This window comes from Anas platyrhynchos, chromosome 16 (assembly GCF_047663525.1).
Source record: "Anas platyrhynchos isolate ZD024472 breed Pekin duck chromosome 16, IASCAAS_PekinDuck_T2T, whole genome shotgun sequence".
Classification (NCBI taxonomy): domain Eukaryota; kingdom Metazoa; phylum Chordata; class Aves; order Anseriformes; family Anatidae; genus Anas; species Anas platyrhynchos.
Genome location: NC_092602.1, coordinates 5,864,289 through 5,876,905, shown reverse-complemented (window position 1 = coordinate 5,876,905; position 12,617 = coordinate 5,864,289). Strand labels below are relative to the sequence as shown.

Below are 12,617 nucleotides of genomic sequence, written 5' to 3'. Positions count from 1 at the left end.
ACCTGCTGTTAGGACAGAGTTTCTGTATTTGGCTGGGTGAGTGCTCACTGCAGCAGCTTCATTTCAGTTTAGCTTGTTATTTGAATTTTGAGTCCAGTCTACCAGTTTTAGTCATTTATTTATTTTTAATTCCTAGTGCATCCAGAATATCACCCAGTAATATTATTCAAAGCTCAAGATGCTCTTACCCAATAACTTAGGACTGAAGATCCTCCTACCTGGCCTTTTGTACTCTGACAGTGTCTTTTCCTGCAGGGATTGCTGTGTGCATTGGTATGGCCAGCACGTTCGCATATGCCAACTCAACACTCCGAGAACAGGTTGCTCTGAAGGTGAGTACAGCATCTTACTCTCTTTTACTTCCAAGCGATGTTGCTCTTCGTATACAAAATAATGTTTTTCCTGAAAATTCTTTTGCAATCTAGGGTTGAACACCATTGTATGTATACAGATCTGTCAGAACAAGAGTACTGCGACAAAATCCTCACTTCCTCTGCCTCGTTCTCCCCACTGATGCTCTCCCACAGTTTCCATTCTGCACTTTTGTGAAAATATGTTATAATAAATGCAAGGGAGAAAAAGTTGGGAAGATTGTAATCTGCCTCTGGCATTGCACTGGCAGCTTCCCTATGCCTCAGTTTCCCAATGCATATAGCAGAGGTGCTGAAACCAATTTCACTAGTTAATAATGATATTTAATTTATTAGCATTTAGATGTTCAGCTAAAGGAGTTTGTAAATGTGTTACTTGTTAATGTCTTTTAAATTCTTATGATATGTTTAGAATGTGAAGAAACCAGATCCTCTGATCTATCGTGATCCTCTTCAGTGTCAGCAGGATACTTCAACAGCACTAAAAGCATAAAACAAGAATTGCTTTTTTGACAAAATGACATGGGTGGCACGAGCATATAAGTACATGTACCAGCAGCAGTAAAATAAATGTGATACGATGCTAAATGAACAGATGAACTGCACAATTGTGTAATAGATTGCTGTTGGCTTTCACTTTTCACCTCTGTCTTTCTAGCAGCATGCCCATTAATCCTCTGCTTTAAATCTCAACCTAACATCCCTGGCTGTTGAATAGCTACAAAGAGCTATATTCTTAATAAATCAGCCTGCAAAAAAAAAAAAAGCTTTTTTTTTTTTTCCTCCCAAGAGTAAAATTTACTCTTCAAAATTACACAGGACCAAGACCCAGGACAAGGTCATCTGTCTTCCAGCTTCCATCTATAACATTCCTTGTGCTTTGAAATGTAAAATTCTCACTTCTTCTGACCTTTAATTATTTATTGAATCAAAAATGCATGTCATGTCATGGAACCTTCATGTATTCAGATAACATTCACGTGCTGCATATAGTGATGGGTTATGTTACATATGATTTAGCTAAGCCATCTTCTAAGTGACTGTGGATCTATCTGTAAAATTCCCATTTCACAAAGTGTCATTCCAGACAGGTGAAAGCTCAGAATTGTAGTACAATTGTATACAACATATGGAACTGACTTTTTTAACCTGTTTGTCAAGCTGTATTTAAAATATCAGGAGAACTTAGTTGTCCCAAGAAAAATCCCAACCTTGAGCATTGTGCTATGCAAGCAAGGCTATCATCTTCGCCAGTGCATTTCCATTAATTTCTCTGAAATTGCTTTATTTGAAAAGGTTAGGTGAGTGAAAGCCATTTCTGCTTTTGTTTATAATCTTTACTTCACAGCCTATTTGTGAGTCTTAGTCCTGTGTAAATAACTAATTACTGAATGCTTAATTGCATATTTGTGTCTCCTGGGTCGGTCGTGCATTTTTCAGCAGTTAGAGGCTCAGTACAACCCTTGAGACTTTGAATTTATCTTCTCTGCTTCTTTTTGTTGCTCAGGAGAAAAGATCAGTATTGGTTGTCTTCTGGATCCTGGCCTTTCTCACCGGAAACACCTTCTACTTGCTTTACACATTCAGCTCCCAGCAGCTGTACAACAGGTGAGCAAAATTTACGTTGTACACGGGAGGAAAAAGGACTTCAGGTGTCTGCTGTCTTTGTTAGATTTTTGTAAAAGCTTTCAATGGAGGAAAAGAATGTGCGTCACTTTTACCAGTGGACTGTACTCCTGTCAATAAATGACATAACCAGGTCTGAATGGGTCAGCTGTGATGATATGCTACAGTTTCTGGTTGAAACATGTACACTTGCCACTTTCTCATGTATCAAAGCAGGATGGATAGTTTTGTATAATGGGACTTCTAAATTCACATTTTGACCACTGTGACTGAAGGTAAAGAGCAGGTGTTGGAAGCAGATGAGAAATTGATCCACTGTTTTGACTTTTCATATAATGTTTTTCCTTTTCAGTCTATCCAGCTTTTAGTATGTTACTGGAGATAAAGTAGTAGTATTTTACCTCATTGTACTCAGGCTTGGGGACATTTGAGTCTGGTGTAACTAAGATAGTCTCCACTTTAAAATGCTGACTGAAGCAGTTCTCTGGTACAGAAAAGTTAGTGTCCATGGCTATGGTTTGGTGCTGTCCCTGCTCATTGTAAAGGAGGGATTAAATGACAAATAAGGAAGCAAGGATACTTAAGCAAAGGGACCTTAGCAGAATAAATAAAAAGAAACAGAGTAATTATCAAACATAGTTACTTGATAACTAGTAGTATCCAAACTACTTTAAAACCATATTGATTATCTTCCCAATTAAAATTGAAGGTGACTTAGAAATTCAGACTGAAAATATTTACTGGAAAATACACTGTGCATAATATACATCAGTTGGGCTGTGGCTAGATGTCTCTTGAGCATTTTTTTTCTCTCATTTATTTCATTGCTTCTCAGCTTCTTCCCATAAGTGCTGTCTGTGCAGTGAAAGAGTCAAGGGCCCACAGCCCTGGTACTTTTTGGAATTGTCCCTAACGATTTTGGGTTTGATCACTGGAAAGCATTGCATGTAAATGCTTTCAGGAAAAGGAAGAGATGAAAAGTCTTGTATGCGTGGGTTAGAATGAGAGATGGTGAGCTGTGGGATAATCTGTACATGTATGTGGTTTGTGGGAGGGAGTGGAAGAGAAGAAAGAGGTATGGCAGAAAGGCATTAAGAAATTTATTTACACCACAGGAAAACAGTGGCTTTGGGAAGTAGGTTAAGGTTAAAGGGATGAATAAGCACAGTTTAAAATAAAAGATAGGTCTCCTAAAATAAAAGATTTGCAGCAATTTGGGGCCATCCTACGCACTGGTTAGGGCATAGTTTATTAACTGTGAACAGTCTGAGCAATGGCTTCACTGAAGAGCCCCATTCCTGCAAGTGATGTAGTGGTGCATGGAGTGCCATGCTCCCGCTAGTGGATCTGTTGCTCTCTGTGTGGGCACCTCTGCCTGTGCACAAGGCAGGCCTGTGGAAATAGCTGCTTTGGTTTTGTTTCTTTCTCATCTGTTTTTCATTTCCTAATTTATTTACTTTTTGCTTGTTTCTAGTGCACGAATAGTAGTAAAGTCTCTGATTCTGTTTCTGTTTTTAGGATTTAATTTTACCTGTTGTGCTGTGCCAGTGTTGTGAGTATTTTAAATTCATGCTCAGGCTTTTCATTCTGGGTTGGCTATCTTACCTTTCCATTTTTATGTCTTAAGTTTTTGCTTTCTGCCATTAGGCTTTGGTAGGTAAATATCCTGAACAGGAATCCTGTATTTTCAGTCTGAGTAGGGCCCAGACCTCATGCTGCTCAGGTCAGTAGCTTCTGCTACATGAAGTTGTGCTGTCCTGGACTCCCCTTCTTTAAAGGCCAAACGTTCAGCGTAGTCAATAGCATTAAGTAAGGGATGCTACCTTTCTGGAGATTTGGTTCAGGTAAGAGTTGCTAACTAACACAGGCCAGTGAGCCACTTTTGGAGCACGACCCTCCTGAAGTTCTGACCTTTCTGCCAGAGTTCTGTCTAATACAATGCTTCCTTTGTCACCCGCTTGTTTCACATGCACGAGTAGCTTTAGAGATTGCTGCCCCTGAAGTAGCTCTAGTCAGCCAGCCTCGGTGGAGAAGGACATGGTGGTCTTAAGTTGTCCATGACTTTCCTCTTCAAAGACAACTGATGACTGGGACTTCAAGAGAAGAACCTTCACACTCAGGCCTGAAAGAGCAAGCCTATGTACTGAAGGTGCTGTGGTTAGACCAGATGCTCTTTTCTGGTGTAGATTGTGGTTTTGAAGACTGCAGTCTCAAAAACAGATTTTGTACGTGTTTGGGTCCTGTTTTCTGATAGTGAGCAAAACTCAGTAGAAATGGGCAAGAACAGACAAAGTCAAGAGGCCCAGAGGAACTGTGGGACTAATTTGCTTGTCTTATTCCTGTTGCCCTTGAGGACTTCACTGAGGTTCAGTGGATTTTCTAGGCCTTCTTTGGCCAGCAGTGGATAGAGCTGGTATCAAGAAGCCTAAGCGACATTATCCTCATTGGTATTTGAACCTTGTTGTCATGCCTTTTAGCCTTATATTTCTGAAACCCAACCTTGAGAGACTGGACTTCTTTGACCTGATGTGGATTGTGGGGATTACGGACTTTGTGCTGAAGTATCTCACCATTGCATTGAAATGCCTAATTGTTGCCTTGCCTAAGATCATCCTAGCTGTCAAGTCAAAGGTAAGGACCTCTTCTCTTCTGAATGTGTGGATGTTTTTCTTTGTTAATCTGATACCTTTACAACATGTACAGACAGAAATGCATGTGGAAGGACAAAAATAAGAGAATATCTGCTAAAACTTTAGGAGAGAGTCACCTGGGTAAGTTTTGGTTTTTGATCAATTGCAGACCTGAACAGGGATTTGGTAATGCCAGCAAGTGATTGAAGTCTAGAAAGAGAGAAGTAAACATTATTTGAGAAGGAACGAGTGTTAGCAGTGAGATAACTGCTTTGCTGGTTGACGCTGTTGTAAGTCTTGTTTTCTAAGCAGTCTTTGTCAATAGATGATTGAAGAACTATTTTAAGTAAACAGTTAAAATGTTTAAATACATACAAAATCATACATAGACCACGCCTAAATTTTGAAACTTTCTCTCTACACTTTCTCTCAAGTTACCGTTTCATATATATATATATATATTTTATTTATTTATTTATTTTTTTTTTTTTTTTTTACTCTTCACAGACCTGTCATGCTATCCCTTCTTCCACTTAGTAGTGTCTCCATTTCAGTGGCAAAGGTAGCAATGTATACTTGCATTTGATAAAGAAACTTTCTGGCAAGTGTTTGGATGAAAGGCACTGTATAGATGCAAGATACTATCATTAATTGCAGAAAGTCTCAGGCAGGGCACTTAAGGGGATATCTAAACTGGGAATAGTTTTGCTTACAAATGACATGGGTGGCAGGGGAGTTGAGCAGTTTGTTCCTGCACAGCAGGGCTATTTGAGATGGTTATTAATTTATTTCTGGCGAATGTCCAGGTGCTTTTTTTCTTCTATTATTATTATTTTATTTTGGGAGATTAATGTGCTAGGTCAGAGCATAATCCAGCCTGGGGAGGGGAGGAAAAAGTGATGTGAATAGTCTTCCCAAGATAAATTGCAGCATTGGAAAAGGTTCACAGCCTTTGCTTGCTTGTCTGAGAGCTATCCCAAGTACTCATTAATCCTTGTCGGGAGAGAAGAAAGAGAAGGGGTCTTTATTTGCAGCTACAGTGGGAGGCTGGTAAGATCACATCTGTCACGGGCCTATAATGACTCAGAGCACAGATGCTTCATTTTTAATACCTTTTTCTGGATAGCAATATTTCTCACTTTTTTTAAGTCTCTTTTTGTCTTAGGATGTTGTTGATGGTCTCACTGTCCCTTGACATCTGAGACTGTTGTTACCTACTGCTATGGATCTGGATTTATTTTTTATCCCACCCTCCACAATGCATCCATTAAGCCAACTAGGGATGAGATCTGGTGTAACAAATTAAGTAAGATCAAACTAGGATGGGAGAGCTCCAAGAGAACCCCAGGATGCCATGGAAATTGTAATTGGTAACCATGTAGCTGAGCTCTTTCCCTGAGTCTGATGACCTACCTTACTTCTACAGGCTAGCACAATGCTACACACGATTTTTCAGATGATTAGTTTTTTTTAAAAATATATATATATTTTTTTTTTTGAGTTTAAACAGTTCTGTTGCACTTCAGACATTAACTTGACCAAATTCTTACCAAGGTATTTGCCATCTGCTGTCTTAATGTTTGCCAAAGTTCCTGTTTTCCTCCCCAAATACTTGTAGTAGCATTTCTGCTTGAAGCCTTGTCTGTAGCTTTTGAATTTCTGGGTGCCTGTTGCTTAATCATAGCAGGTAACAAGCTTTTGGAGAAATAAATTTAATTTGTAGGGTAGAGATATAAGTTTTTTTTTTTCCAGGAAATATTTTTGTTGTTGTTTTTCCTGTGGATAAAACTAGTTGGAACAGCAACCTCTAGCTCCTTATAATACAGGTCCTGAAGAGGAGCCTGGTGCTCTGCCAGGGACAGAGTTCTTCACAGCTGTGAAGGGCTTAGGGGTATTTAATCTTGAATTTCCTTGCAGTACCTTCTTGCTGGCAGTAGATGATAAAACTTGCCAATGGCTGGGATATCAGGGTCTCTGATCAACTCTGAGTAGGCCAAGATATTCCTTGTTTGGGAAGTTCAAAGGCACTTCCAAAGCTAGTCTGGATTTTCATACTGCTACTTGAGATTCTAGTCTTCTCTATTACATGGCTTTCACTGATGCTTGTGTAGTCTTTCTAGTGTGAAGCGTCACCTCAGAATGGCCTTCTCTTATAGCTCATAACTCACCATATCCATTGTGATTGAAGCAAGATCAGATTCTTTCTTTTAAACATTGAAGCCTTCATATATCCAGTCTTCTGTGTAGAAGAAACAAACCCAAATGAGTCTTTTCTCAGATACTCATTCATTCCAGAACTTTGATTTTATTATTGTTCTCTGCTGGGCTGTCTTTGGTGTTTCTTTAATTGCACCCTCAGGTTTTCCAGACCATTTCTCTAGTCTGTCAAGATGATTTTTGAATTATAATTCTTCTTCTCAATGTGTTTCCTACTTCACTGTGAACTGCACATTTAATAATGATGGAACAGAGTAGGCTTAAGGTCATTCATGAAAATAGTGAGTAGCATGGAACTCCACTTAGCTCAGATGCCTTTTTTCATTTTGACAGTGAACACATGAAAAACGTGGGCTAGCACACTCAGTTCTCCCAGACTGAAGTACCGGTGTCATGTACTTTTAGTATGGCCCCATCACATCAAGAGCCATCTTGTATCCAGTACACATTTAAAAGGAAAAAGCAAAGAGGCTTCCCATCAGCAATGGAAGTGAGGTTTACTAAAGCCTGATCTGATGCTGTAACTGAGAAAAAAGCAAGCTAATATTAAAAGGTAGAATGTCTTTGATTTGCTTTTTCAGTCTGAATACAGGCAGCAGTACACGTCGTTTGGGGCCAAAAAATGGTTGTCAGGAACCAAAATTATACTCAGTGCTGGAATATGAAGCATGAAGACTGCTATGTCTACCCATAGTTCTCCAAGCTTGAATAGCTCAGAAATGGAATATCTTTGCAGGCAGCCCAACCAACGAATGAGGGAAGATCAAAAATTTAAGAAAATCCCAGAGTTTCTTAGGTTCTAAACTAGCCTGGAAAAACAGAGGTGCCAAGAGAATCTGAGACTGCAATCAGGATGGAAGGCAGGGAAAGAGCGGCTTGTGCATTGGGGGAGAAAAGCAGCAGAAAAAGGAAGGCAACCCAAATCAGTGTGATCTTGTACCTTTGCAGTCAGAGGGAGACTGTGGGAGAAGGAGCATGCCTGTGGCTAAAGATGTCCCTTCCTCCCCCATGAGCTTCAGCATACCCTTCAAAGCTGGGTACAAGTCTTAATAGCAGCTGGGCTCATAATTTCTTTGGTAGAGGGGCTTGGCTCCCACCCTGCATGTTGAAGGCTCTCCATCAAAAACAGCAAATAAGATCATTTGGTTCAATATAAAATGAATTAAAGTAAATTAAACTGCAGGAGCCATGTGGCCTGCAGAGGCCTCCATTGTTGTGCACACATAAATGGCAGCTTTTCATTTTCACTGCTAAGAAATGACAGCTTGAGAGGGGTGGAATTAAAAATAAGGAAATAAATAATAAAAAGACATTTGCCAAAGATTTCCCTTTAGGAAATCCCAGGTGCCTGTAAGTCTCCCATCCCCTCCTCATGCTGCTGTCAGTAATCTAAGCTGATATCCTGAGGAATGGAGTGAGACATGGGGGAGGGAGTAGAGAAGGAAAACCAAAAGAACTATGTAAGAACCTTGGATATACAGGAGAGAAAGGCACATACCAAGGACACACTTTTCCAGTAATCTTAATGGTTGGTGCGTAAAAAAAGCCCTGAGTAAGAATTTTCTTTGCGTACTCAGTACAGGTGTGCAGCCAAGCTACAACACCAAGGAATCCCAGAGCTCCATTCCTAGAAAGTTGAAAATTTGTAAGGCAAATATCATTTGTTGAAAATGTAGCATGAAGTTGCTATTTGAATAAATACTCAAGAGTTTTTGTTTGAAAAGTGGATCTAGACATTGCAAATTAGTTTTTCTGAAGTCTGCAGTGATACTGGCATTACTCATGAAGTTTTTTCTAAATGCTGTGAAGTTGCATCAGTAGCAAGTGTACAAATTAGCATTATTGACTGCTCACTGCATCTATGGGAATAGTTGCTTGTTCTCTTATTTGTTTTGGTTTTAGTACTATCTCAGCAAATCCAGTTGGGGAGTACTTCATTTGTATGTGACAGCCATTCTTTACACTTGGACTTAAGACTAAATACTGTTTTCAGGTGCACCCCATGTTTTCTAGCATGGAATGCTTACAGCTCTACCATGGAAACTAGCACATTAAGCTTTCCATATTCCTTCTGAAGCTTCATTTTGGACATGACAGAAATATCGGATTATCTTCTGAACAAGAGAATATGATCATTCAACTGAATTAAATCTTAAAGAATCTTAAAGCAATATATAACCATGCAGCTGATCTGTAGTAACTTCATTCTGAGTCTGAAGCTAGTAAGGCTTAATTCTAAGTAGCCCCATTGTTCTTCCACATTAGAACGGTGCATGAGCATGAGTTACTTCAGTTATCATGTTTCTTTCTCAGTGCACAGACAGTTACTGTAAGGAGAATGAGCACCTACCTTACAGAGTTTAGGAATTTTCTGCAGCCTGCCTCCATCTTCTGTCAGAGCTCAGCATCACAGGATACCACAGTTCAAAATCACGGGACCCTGCCTCTCTCACTGGTCAGACTGACCCATCCTTCATCACACAGTAAGTTAGACAAACAACTTGCACGTGCAGAGGTTTTATGTTCCTTGAGCAACCAGCTCATCTTGCACACAGTATTCATGTAGAACAATCCATCGCATAGAACGGGTCCATCATGATGGCTCATGGAGGAGGGCATGCTGGAGCAGCTTGCAATTCCTGTAGGCTTCAGCCTCTTCCAGAAGGCTTATATTAAGAGAAGATACCAGAAGGGGGTTGAGTTAGTTGCAACGGTGATAGCAACAGCCTTCTCCTAATGTCCTGGCAGCCCTTCTTTCATCATAGCACCGGATATGTATCAGTCATTTAACAAGAAGGTGATTAGTATATGTTTTCATCCTGAGGTGGAAAAAAAAAAGTCACTTGGAGTATTTGAGGCCTCCAAATGCTGCTAATGAAAAATATGGGAGCATTAAAACAAGGCACATGAGCACTGGGAATTGGTACATAAATGATGTATTACAAAAAATGTCAGTAAGATTTATTAATTAATCCTAATCTTCTCCAACAGTGTAGGTAAATTGGTGTTTCTAGACAGGTGACAATAGATAGGCCTATCCTCTTGGATGATCTTTGGGGGAAACTCACTCAGAAGTGATTCACTTTTCTTGTAGAATAATCTGAGCCTTGATCCTCTAGACCATAGAAACTGTGTGAGGGTTCTGTAGAGGCTTTTCGCTCTTTAAGCCTACAGCAGGTGTGGCATCCTGGAGATGAAAGTAAGGGATTAAAGAAGAACTAACTAAAGCATACAGCTAAGTTCTGAAGAACTGGGGCTCTTTCCCATCCCTCTCCCTAGCGGGCATTGAAATTCATAGCTACTAATATTTTTTTAAAAAAGGAACACTGCTCTTAACTGCCTTCAGATTTTAACTTTCCAGTGTAAGCGATCTAAGGTATGACTTTCAGAAGCACTGCACTAACTATAACATCTCACAGTCCCTCTAGTCCCACCTTTAAATTGCTTCTCAGTTTGCAGACAGCACACTGGAGGGAAGGGATCCCATCCAGAGGGACCTGGACAGGCCCGAGAGGTGGGCCTGTGCAACCTTATTAGGTTCAGCAAGGTGCCACATCTGGGCCAGGTCATCCCAAGCACAAATCCAGGCTGGGCAGAGAATGGATTGAGAGAAGCCCAGAGGAGAAGGACCTGGGCGTGTTGGTTGATGAGAAGCTCCACGTGAGCCAGGTCTGTGTGCTTGCAGCCCAGAAAGCCAACCGTATCCTGGGCTGGACCAAAAGCAGCGTGGCCAGCAGGGTGAGGGATGTGATTCTCCCCTTCTGCTCTGCTCTCGTGAGACCCCACCTGGAGCCCTGCGTTCAGTCCAGGGCCCCCAGCACAAGAAGGACATGGACCTGTTGAAGAGAGCCCAGAGGAGGCCACAAGCATGATTAAAGGGCTGGAGCAGCTCTCCTACAGAAACAGGCTGAGGGAGCTAGGGTTGTTCAGCCTGGAAAAGAAGAGGTTCCAGGGAGGCCTTACAGTGGCCTTCCAGTACCTAAAAGGGGCTACAGGAAAGCTGGGGAGGAACTCTTTGTCAGGGGATATTGAGACAGGACAAGGAGTAATGGCCTTAAACTGAAAGAGGATAGATTTAGATGAGATATAATGAAGAAACTCTTTCCTATGAGGGCGGTGAGGCACTGGAACAGGCTGCCCAGAGAAGCTGTGGATGCCCCATTCCTGGAAGTGTTCAAGGCCAAGCTGGATGGGGCTTTGGGCAACCTGACCTAATGGGTGACATTCCTGCCCTTGGCAGGAAAGGTCAGAACTGGATGGACTTCAAGGTTTTTCCAACCCAAGCTATTCCATGATTCAATGATTTCCACCAGCACCCTCTGTGCCACAGTGCAGTTTATTGCTCCTACCCAACACTTTCTGATATTGGCAGTATGACCTGAAATCTCAGCAGAGCCTGCTCTCCTCTGATCCAAATTGCCAGCAGGTCTCAGTTTTTCTAGCATCTTCCTGTTTCAGTATATGTCCTAATGCTGCTGGCAGCAGAACAAGTGAGACTTGGAACTTCCCTTGAGTGCTAATCACAACTTACAGTTGCCTCATTGCAACTTGTCTCACTTCTTACATCCCATTTTAATTCTGCTGTGTAAAACCTTATCATGCCGTTCTCCATTTCCTTCTGTGAGGCACATGCATGCTTTTACAAAGCTTTATGTTAAATAAGACTACAACATCAATACTCAGGCTTTGTGGAAATTAGCATTGCTTCTGCAGCTGTAATTTGCCCCCTTTTGGTGTTGCATATGTTGCAATTCATTTTTTAATTACGTGATTTTATGTTATTTTTCTGTAAGACCTCTTCATCCATCACCAAACATGATATACTGTGCCCCACAGATGGAGCAAGGTGGTATATTGAAAGAAGCTGGTGTAGAAACTGGAAAGCACGTAGAGAACAAAGAGACCATTGGAAGAAGAAAAACACTCTATAGGTTAAAGTTGAATGCTACACTGGAGAATTAAATTCCATCTTTTTCTTTGCCAAGTAATTCCTATGTGATTGTAGGAAAGCCATGTACAGCTGCAAACTGAAGTCAGTGGTTTTAAAGGTAATGTGATCTATTAAATTGAATATATTAAAAACTCTAATCCCAGACATCTCAGGTTGAACACCAAAACCAACCTTACCCTTCCTGTGTCTCAAGTTTTCATTTAGAAAATGCAAATAAAGCTGTCCCTTATGTCAGCCAACGATGCAAAAAAAAGTTTTTGAAAGTCTTGTACTATAGTGGTAATGTCATAAAAAAAGACTCAGGGATCTTTAGTAATGCTCTCCTTAGAGCTTGAATAGCATGAAGTGATAAGATGCAATTTGCCATCATCTAATGTGTGTATAGCAAAACAGTAAAGTCACGTGCTTAATGAGTACCACTCACCTTCTGTGAAAATGGTGGTCACATTGTTAAAGACTGTAACACTGTATCTACAGAAGGAAGATTGAGATTATATGAAAATCCTGAATTCTGCTCTTCCAAAATAAGTGCTAGATTTAAAGTACGGAAATTGTCTTTTAATATGATTAAGGTAGATGAAAAAGGAGGGTTACGCAAGTCACTGACTTAGTTTTTAAACAAAGCATTCTGGAAAAAAAACACAAATCTCACCATGTGGCATCACATGGCTCATCAGCAGCATTGGTAATAATTAGATCCACAGCACAGTCCTTCGCTGCTTGTGATAATGAAGTGTTTGACAGCAGTAAGCTGACAGCTTTTGCAGTAACTGACCCTACAGAGGTTCAGCAGTGTACTTTCATTTTACTCCGGCTTAATTC

General features: G+C 40.6%; 1 protein-coding gene across 7 annotated transcripts in view; it reads left to right on the top strand.

Moving 5' to 3' along the window:
• The window catches only part of RNFT2 (ring finger protein, transmembrane 2), a 39,491-nt gene that overhangs the window by 7,327 nt on the left and 19,547 nt on the right, over positions 1–12,617 (top strand). For all 7 annotated transcript variants that reach the window (XR_011803837.1, XR_011803833.1, XR_003500796.3 and 4 more), the window contains exons 5-7: positions 256–332; positions 1,879–1,979; positions 4,475–4,628. Coding sequence is in view for 1 of the 7 variants with exons in the window: in XM_027469637.3 (XP_027325438.1) it covers positions 256–332; positions 1,879–1,979; positions 4,475–4,628 (332 nt within the window). In the remaining 6 variants the exon portion in view is untranslated. The remainder of the gene's footprint in view (positions 1–255; positions 333–1,878; positions 1,980–4,474; positions 4,629–12,617) is intronic.